Raw genomic sequence first — 9099 nt, 5'->3', positions numbered from 1 at the left:
CAGAGGGTGAAGCAGGGTTGGCGTCCACATGTGTATGCTTCCTACTTGATGGCATAGAGCTGGTAGTTGAGGGGGGATATGAGCTAAGTAACATTGTAGGGGAAGCAAGAGTCAGCATGGGTGGATTAAATTGTGTTGAAAATAGCTGGGACTGCACGTTCATTCTGTTAGCAGGAGCTACCTTGTCGACGGACATTTGATCGATTGCATCATCTTCAATGATGCTGGCAGAGCTTCCAACCTGAGGAGTAACGAACTGTAAAGTGGTGGAGGACATGGATGGGGTCATCACCAGATCACTGGAGGTATGGCTAGATGTGTTTATGGAGAGGCCAGGACCACTGGCACCAGATATGAATGCCACAGAAGTTGTAGGATGGTAGGCACACATACCATGGGCTTGGTCATTTGGAAACAGCAACTCCATCACTGTAAGCAGGGGCCAACTGACATTTTTAAACTGGTGCATAGCATTCCTGGGTTGGCCCTGTCAATGGATGTTATCGATGTCAAGCGATGGACCCAAGATGATGGACACATACCACTAACCACTCCTTGAAGTCGCTTTCCTCACTCTCAGAGATAATATTCACCCCATTTTCATTATCCCAATGCTTTCCAGAATGACCTCACCATAAGTTGATATCCCTCAGTATGGATTTGAGCTGTACCAATAATGATCAATGAGGCTACACAGGTGCTGGGGAGGGAACAGGATACTCACATTACTGAGCTTCCCTCTGCACATATCAGAGGTCTTCATCACACCTTTTTGTTTCAGGAATTTCTTGTTTATGTGGGCAGTGGCCACACTCCAAGTGGCAGACTTGAACAACCCATCACCCATCTTGCCAGCGATTTTCTCATCAACAAGGAAAGCAACAAGGGCCCCTTTCTCTTCCTCAGTCCAGTTGGCTCAATCCTTATCAGAGGGCATATCTTCAGTCACTAGCTTGAGGCAAGACTCACTGACGAGCGTCACTAGTGCTGCAATAATCAGTAGGAGGGGTTCCAGGGGTTCACTATCCATCATCGTCAGAGCAGTTCAAAATACAAACTCTGCAGCATGGCAGAGCGGTGGCTTGCCAGGATCACAAACAAAGTAAAATACCAAAGCCGGCAAGCAACTGTGTAGCGAGACTATGCGAACATACTGTACGGACTCTTAGTCTCAACTCAAAGATGGCATGGCACCTGACTGCTCTCCATGATGCACTTTTCAGTTTGTGTATCCGGTACTTTCGAATTCGAGCCTGGCAGTGTATCATAAGTATACTTTCGTATTTTGGACTCTCGAAGATGAAATCACACCTGTCCGCCCCACGCAACGCTCCAGCTGCATATTAATTGCGGTGCATTCAAATCTTCGAGCGCACCATATTTTGGCAATGTTCCAAGTGAGTATCTCGACTCTCGACAGATGGAATCACACTTGATCGCCCCAGCGCAACGCCATAAGCTTCCGTGGTCTCGACTCTCGAAGATGAAGTCATACTTGACCGCCCCAGCGCAACGCCATAAACTTATGTGTTCTCGGCTCTTGAAAATGAAGTCACACTTAGACCGCTCCGGCACAACGGCTTAAGTGAGCCTCCGTATTTTCGACTCTCGAAGATGGAATCACGCTTGACCGCCTCGGCGCAACGCCATAAGTAGGTTTCCATATGCTTGACTTACGGAACGGTTAGTCGAAGGGGGACGATACTAATCAGTATCGGACGGATCGTGGCTAACGTATAAAAGCATCCCAACTCTCGCTCTTTTACCTTCAGTTCACTCAACCACAACAACAACCATCATGTAGGAGCACATCTCTTGACAAATTTTCTGTCTGGGGGTCTAACAATCCCCTTCTCTAGCATGTCAATCAACCCCTATCTCGTCGCCTACTTCAGCGTTAACGACAATGGCCGTCGCCAGATGTCTACTTTCACCAGCGAGGACTACAAGACCAAGTTCGACAAGTCCTTGAAAGGATACGGTGGGAATCTGATTGGTGACTGGTACGCGCTGCCCAACGACAAGGACGTCGACGATGCCATCAACACGACCCATCAATTGGGTGGGACTGTGTATAACTTGCCGGTTCGCGACTAAGGGGAAAATGTACGCTGATATTCTGCGGTGAACCACCAGTGTATCTGACGAAGAATCTTTGATTTTTGGAGCTTCATCGCATCAACTTGAATTCTGAAAGTATTCTCTTGCACGAAGATAAAAAAGAAAAGAAGGGGGGAAAAAGTTCTCTTCTTGAATCCATCGGACATAGATCATCGAGGTGCATTGCTCATCTACGTACCTTGTTCGATGTCCTTCCATATCCCGTTTTCTTTCATGATGTATCAGAATCGAATGTGAATGTGTGATTCTTGTAACTCGCGTTGGACTTGCAAATGTACTACATGCGTAGCGGAAAGATCCCGTCGATCGACTTACCCTTGATCCAATACACTGTCCAAGTCGAATCCAACTCAGCCATGTTGATCGTCGCAACCCAGAAACAAGTTGAACTACTCAGTACCTGGAGATTACTAAGTCAGCGGGCATACGCCTCCTTCAGCTTTTGAAGCGCGATCTAGAAAGAAGGTCAATCACTCCAATATATGACAACAACAAAATAACGATTTGCGAACCTGATATGCTGCAGAATGCCCTTCCGTCTCCTTCTGAGGAATTTTTATTCGTTTTACCCTCTCCAGATGGGAGTGTTCGCGCAGCATTCCCTTGAAGTAACGTGCCTAGAAAAGAATGATTAGCTTCTGCCTCCAAATTATATAAACAGCATGACACCTCTTGTTCTTCGACAAGTGTCCATGCATCCCCAGTCCTCCCGGCGCGAGCAGTGCGACCCACTCGGTGAACATACTTTCGCATATCGACGGGTGCGTCATAGCTAATCACGTGTGAGACGTGGCTGATGTCGGCCCCCCGCGATATCAAATCCGAGCACACTAATCTAACGAGAAAAGTGAGTACAGCCTTCTCAGACATTTCTTTTAAAAAACCTACATATGGATCTCCTGGGCTTTGAACTTCTCCAAAATTCTCTTGCGCTCTCCGGTCGGCAGGTCACTCGAGTATGCACAAATAACAACATGTTCGCGATCGGTGCTCGCATCCTCGAAGAACCCGACCAAGCGAACCAGACGCGAGGTCGACTCAGATGACTTGGTGAATACCAGCGCGCTGCGGATCGAGAGATTGTAGATAAGGTGGAGAAGTATAAGAGGCTTTACAGACGGGTCGCAAATGACCATGTGTTCCTGTAGTGTGATGCGGATCAAAACTGTACATACCGCGGCGTTCGTGACTCCGCTTACCGTTAGTGTGGCAGGCATAGTAAACCTTTCGGAGATGACGTCCAAAGGATCAGACCTGTCTTCCCCTTCTGCTCGACTCTGAACAATGAAATACTTGGGATTCCGCAGGTCAAGCGAGGCAAGTCTGCCAGGGTCCTGTGTGAGCGTCGCGGAAAAAAGGAGTTTTTGGCACGAAGTCTCTTTGAACTCGTCTACGTCCGTGTGATAATCAACATACGTCTGCAGCAATGCTGGTGACAGCGAGTCGCAGATTGGTAGAAGGTTTGAGTCATGTAATGGGGAAGTTGTAGGTAACTTGTCGCTGGAGCGCCGTCGCGGTCCACAGGCTGCCAGTACTTGAACTAACCAATCCTGAAAGGATTGCGCCAGCAAACGATCCGCCTCGTCGATTACCTGAAAAAAATGCTGTTTCAAAAAAGGTTCTCTTTGAGTTTGCTCCGCTTCTCACCAGGAATCGCAGGTGTTGGAGGGTGAAATTAAGTGTCCCGTTAAGATGATCCATGAGTCGGCCGGGAGTGCATATCAAGATGTCTACCTTGCTAGAACCACCCTTCATCCTGCAGATCATTCAAGTCATGACACAACAACACCGTGGAATGCCTACGAAGTCGAGACGTCTTCAACGAGCTGGGCTTGTTCGTGACTAAATGAATGTTGACCCGTTGCAGTTCCTATCTAATTTTCGTTAGGAGCACTCCACTCGTACGGATGATACAGCGATTTGTACCTTTAGGCCACGTCCTTTACCAACAGCTTCGAATGTCTCCTTTACCTGGGTGACCAAATCGCGAGTGGGAAGTACAACAAGAGCACGGAGGCGGGTGACGATCCGGCTTGACAACACCTATGTACTGCTGACATCAGAGTTACGGGGAGACTGAAATTTACAAGTGCAATGACCTCGATGACAGGGAGTACGTAGGCCAAAGTTTTACCGCTCCCCGTTGGTGCAGAGACACACACATCCCGTGGATAGCTTAATGTCTCGCACAGCGGAGACGTACCGAAATTCTGGTGGACAATGAAAGGAATGAAGGCTGTTTGTACTGCAATGTAGCTGTCAGCCATGGTCATGCCGAAGGCGACAACTAAGTCCCTGACCTGCAAACAATTCGCGTATTCCCAAGTCCAACAGTCGCTTCCTTGTCCTTTCGCTTAGCCCAGTTCGTTCATCTTCTCCAGTTGGTAATATGGGAACGACGGTTGCTGGATCGATAACTTCAGCCTGCAACAGCGCGTTGTCAACCCCTTGCATTGCAAGTACTACTGGGACTTGTTTCTTCACCTTCCAGCATCGACACATATCTTCATCACGTGACGCACAAGCATGCGATCGTTTTCTTTCCTTCCACGATGCAGATCACACTGTTCGCTCAACATCCAACTCAGTGCAACCATTCAGCCTGAGCAAGAGCCGAGAATGCCGTCGTTGACTCTTGAGGCACCCGATATTGTTGGCTTTCGCATCGAAGACAAAAGGGCAACAACAGAACGATACCTCGGAATTTTCATATTGCGAAATGATAGACAATAAAAGTCCACTACGGTCCCGACGACGATCGCTATCAAGCTCAATCGATCGACTGGTGTTTGGTGACCTTTCCCTCAGACAAAAGCCCAATTGCCTAGGCTATCGATCCAGGAACCCAACTCCGGTTTGGACTGTTGCGCGAACAGGCCTGTCAGCGCCCCCTCGCTTAGCCCATCACTGTTCTCAATTCCACAGGCGGGTGGCTCGGGGGGAGTCATGGGAAGTGCAAACGACCCCTGGGAAACGAGTACTCCGAGTCCAGGACCTCCGACCTGGGTAAGGTACGGGACATATCCCTTCTCTCGAAGGGTGGTTATTACCGATGAGAGAGACGACTCAGAGAAGTCTAAAAGCCAATCAAGCCGCATTTTCGGTGAGAGCTGAAATGAGGAACTCACCATCCGGCACAAGCGTGACCGCACACCCGCCGCCTCCTGCACCGGTCAACTTTGTGGCGAGCCCATATGTCCTAGTCACATCTCGCACATCCTCTAGGCTGGGGTGTGAGACGCCAAGGTCGACCAAGTGTGCATGATTTTCATCGATGAGATCCTAAATGAACAAATTAGTACCACGCGTGAGGTCACTGCTGAAACACGGTTCTCACGGCGAGCACCGCAGTTCCATCCCCTTCCTCGCCAAGGGTACGCCTAGCACGCCCAACAACTTCCCTAATTTGCTCGAGGATTGCACCCACTCCGTTAGGATCCTTGGCCAGACGCTCAGCAACACCAGCGACAAGAGAGCGCGTATTCCGAGGGACGCGTGTGTCTGTTAACAAGAATCGCAAAGCTTTGAATCCATCAATGGCTTCTAGTCCTCCCCCTTGGCCCTTTGTGTATTGGAGACCACCACCAAATACCGCAACCGAGTTATCCACGCCACTCGGTGTCCCGTGCAGGATCTTTTCCAAAAGGAATGCATATCTATTTACGCACTGCGCAAGGGTATCTGGAAGCTTAGAAGTTGGTGCTGAAGAGGATGATGACGCGGATGAGGTACTGGGCGTGACTGGCAAGGATTGCGAAGGGACGCGGATACGTCCGAATACAAACAAGAGAGATGTAGAAGTGCACACAGAAAAGGATGCTGAGGACCCAAGCCCAGCGCCTACAGGAAGTGTGGCTCGGGCTGCGAGAGTAAGTGCGGGCCTGCCATATGGATGATTAGCAATCATGGACTTTCACATCAAGCCCAGCCCAACCGACTCGGAGCCATGTTCAAAGAAAAAGTGCACACCTTTGACCCGAGTGGGCCGCAAGAACCATATACAAATACAAAAACGCCAGGCTTGCCTGGCGCGCGTGTGCGTTCGAGATGTCAGTAAGAACTTGGGATGTTATTGTGTCAAGAAATTGGTGATTTAATGCAACCTCTCCCTCCCCTGATGAAGGTTCTGCGACCAATGGTAATCGAAATGTCACATAAACGAACGATCCCGACTTACGAGAAGGAACAGCATCCCAGGGTAATTCTGACAAGTCCCATTCATATTTGAAGCCATCAGGTTGGCCGACGTCAATATCAAGGAAGTGAACGCCAAGGGTATCGTCTGCTCTTGGGGTAGAAATAGCATAACACCGCAGGGACAATGAGGCTGCTAGGGCAGGCTGAAACAAGGACAGTGATCTCTACAGGAGCTGAAAAGCAAAAAGGCGGGAACTTACGACTCCATAAACAACTGCATGCTCTCCGAACAGGATAACCTTGCCAGGGGCAGATACTACCCACGGCTTTTCATGCGGCGGAATCTCGTCCTTCGCTGCTTCCTTTTCTGCCAGTTTCTGGACAGCCTCTCCGATCGACGTCTGTACACGCACAAGGCCGGCAGCTGTTCTTCGGATAGCTCCTGCGTCGATCAAGGCGCGTTCTAGGTCGTCGAGGAGATCTGCGGAGTCTTCAATGCCAACGCAAAGGCGGATTAAGTCTTCTGGAAGCCCCCGCGCAGCACGAGTCGCAGGTGGTATAGAGGCGTGCCTAGGATTCGAAGTCGAGTTAAGGGAGAGGAATCACGAAGCCAACCCAGACTCACGACATAGCACAAGGCATGCTAATGAGGGAATTCACACATCCGAAACTGACACTGACGGACCACAATCTGGTTGCAGCAACGATGCGCTCGCTGATATCTCTACTTCCAGTCGCGAAGCTGAGGACAGCGCCGTAACCACTGGAAATGCGTTCATGCATTTCTCTATTGGGATGGTCAGGTAAACCGGGATAAAATGTAGGGAAGCCGAGTGAATGGAGGTAGCGAGCAACGAGCATGGAAGTGGAAGATTGTTGGTTTAAACGAATAGCTAGCGTTTTGGATCCACGCAGGAGAAGGAAGGAGTCAAAAGGTGTGAGTCCATTTCCAGTAGCGTTAATGATAAACGCTATTTGCTAAGGGGATGTACGTCTAGCAAATTAACCGTGCTCGGGGATAAAACTTACTTTTGCAACATCATCCCTGTTACAGGTAATGATACCGGCCATGAGATCGTGGTGACCGCTGAGATACTTGGTTGCGCTGTCGTACACAATGTCTGCGCCATGTTCGAGTGGCCTTTGTAGAAATGGGCTCATCATCGTATTATCTACCACTACAAGTGCGGCCGGAACCCGTTCCTTTACCTCCTTCGCGATGGTTGCAATGTCAACAATTTTGAGCAGGGGGTTAGTAGGCGATTCGAGGAGAACCATTGCAACATTGTTCTCCGTTTTCAGTAGTGGAATAAGGGTATCAGGCTTAGTGGTGTCGGCGTGATGCACGGTGATTCCAGCGTGGGTACGGAGGTAAGCAAGGAGACGATTGGTACCGCCGTATAAGTCGTCGCCAGCAACGATTGCATCTCCGGGTTTCAACAGCCGCAGGATGGTGTCCAATGCTGCCATCCCGGATGACACCGCGAAGCCATGAGCAGCAGAAGAAATCTTAGCAATGTGGTGCTCTGTGCGAATTGAACACTTTGGTAGAGACAATGTCATTTGCACGTACCTAAATGACTCCTAGTGGGGTTCCCACTTCTAGAATAGTCATATTCCCCACCAATACCCTTGAACGTTGCTGTCTGGTATATTGGCACTGACGATGACCCGTATTGATCTTTTAGACCTGGGTTCTCCACCGTTGCGCAGAGCGTAGAAAATCGGTATGGCCGGCGGGGTCGATAAGGCGAGTCCGGTTCTGGAGTAGGTAGGTCCCCTACGCTCGTAGTGGCAATTTCGAACGGCAGTTTGCTCGTCATCGTTGAAGATGAGTCGATGATGAGCTGGACTAAGGTTAAATCGCTTACCGATCGCCACGTGACTCGAATGGCGTGCTCTTCCACTGGAAACGTGATGGCTGTGGCTACGTTACTTGAAGCGATGCCGCCACACAAGAAGGCAAGGGAACAAGGTAAATCGGAGCAATAAATGTATACACTGAAACTTGGCTCAAAGAAATCCAGCGACCAGACAGGTTAATGTCGCAAAGCAGGTACTCGATCCGGAAGTCCTCACGAAACGCACGAAGAGGCACCTTGAGGAACTCGAGGTTGGTTCCATACCCTCCAGTCACATCGCGCGCGCATTGAGTGGCAACTATCAAGCGTACAAATTACAGTGCTTCAGTCACCCTCAACGATCCTGATTCCGAACCAGAGTCTTCTACAAACTCGAAGTCGAAATTCCGTGCCCGTCAGATGGTCATATCAGACAAACGCACGTTTGGCAACTCCAAACCTAAGAAGAAGTCCAGTATGAATGTCAGGACTGCCGTATTGTACAGGAAGGGATTGGCCGCGCTGGTCGATGAAAGTGTGAGTGCCGCCCACGCTTCCTGGACCTACATTGACACATTGCAGGGAATTTCCACCCTTCCCTCTACAGTACCATCATACCTTACAGCTACCGCTCCACCTTCGCCCTATCCAGTGCGCCTTCTGTGCTCCGTATGCGGCTATAAAGGTGCATACAAGTGCAAAAAATGTGCCATGCCGTATTGTGACATGAACTGTGGTCAAGTACACGACGAAACGCGCTGCGAACGAAGGGTTATATAGAGCACCGACCATGGTGCGCTTTCTGCATTTAGCATGGCAGTAACAGGTGACATGCTTGCATCTGGACTCTGGCTGCCACCGTTTATTAGTGGTTCGTCCCAGGTCGATCGGGTGTTATTACTGGGCTTTCCTCATTGCACCTTCCAGTCGGTAGTGTCGAATTACCCAAGGCATCGGGTGATCTCTGGAATTCAGTTGGTATGTCTGTCCACCACACATA

The 9099-nt window shown here is 49.7% G+C and overlaps 4 protein-coding genes across 4 annotated transcripts; 2 read left to right on the top strand and 2 right to left on the bottom strand.

Moving 5' to 3' along the window:
• Positions 1–1860: 1860 nt before the first annotated feature.
• F5J12DRAFT_889486 (uncharacterized protein) lies at positions 1861–2194 on the top strand (the record flags this gene model as incomplete). Its single annotated transcript, XM_051747335.1, has 2 exons — positions 1861–2072; positions 2137–2194. The coding sequence occupies 2 exons, from the start codon at positions 1861–1863 to the stop codon at positions 2192–2194; spliced, it is 270 nt and encodes an 89-aa protein (XP_051602915.1).
• Positions 2195–2536: 342 nt separating this feature from the next.
• Positions 2537–4575, bottom strand: F5J12DRAFT_889485 (P-loop containing nucleoside triphosphate hydrolase protein; the record flags this gene model as incomplete). Its single annotated transcript, XM_051747334.1, has 10 exons — positions 2537–2575; positions 2634–2738; positions 2791–2956; positions 3010–3263; positions 3321–3713; positions 3769–3877; positions 3925–3995; positions 4048–4164; positions 4221–4366; positions 4422–4575. 10 exons carry the CDS (start codon positions 4573–4575, stop codon positions 2537–2539), a joined length of 1554 nt encoding a protein of 517 aa, XP_051602914.1.
• Positions 4576–4801: 226 nt separating this feature from the next.
• On the bottom strand, positions 4802–8142 carry F5J12DRAFT_809145 (Cys/Met metabolism PLP-dependent enzyme-domain-containing protein). The gene is made up of 9 exons (XM_051744733.1): positions 7832–8142; positions 7288–7784; positions 6884–7236; positions 6519–6828; positions 6299–6461; positions 6091–6247; positions 5459–6002; positions 5250–5403; positions 4802–5197 (listed from the first exon to the last, which is right to left on the bottom strand). The coding sequence occupies exons 1-9, from the start codon at positions 8079–8081 to the stop codon at positions 4926–4928; spliced, it is 2700 nt and encodes an 899-aa protein (XP_051602913.1). The 5' UTR covers positions 8082–8142; the 3' UTR covers positions 4802–4925.
• A 60-nt stretch (positions 8143–8202) lies between these two features.
• On the top strand, positions 8203–8879 carry F5J12DRAFT_715391 (uncharacterized protein; the record flags this gene model as incomplete). Its single annotated transcript, XM_051740949.1, has 4 exons — positions 8203–8233; positions 8286–8371; positions 8427–8636; positions 8682–8879. 4 exons carry the CDS (start codon positions 8203–8205, stop codon positions 8877–8879), a joined length of 525 nt encoding a protein of 174 aa, XP_051602912.1.
• Positions 8880–9099: the final 220 nt, after the last annotated feature.

The sequence above is a fragment of the Pisolithus orientalis genome (genome assembly GCF_024613125.1).
Source record: "Pisolithus orientalis strain OTSU chromosome Unknown F5J12scaffold_5, whole genome shotgun sequence".
Taxonomy (NCBI): domain Eukaryota; kingdom Fungi; phylum Basidiomycota; class Agaricomycetes; order Boletales; family Pisolithaceae; genus Pisolithus; species Pisolithus orientalis.
The sequence above is the reverse complement of the archived record's forward strand: the minus strand, read 5'-3'. Positions and strand labels throughout refer to the sequence as shown.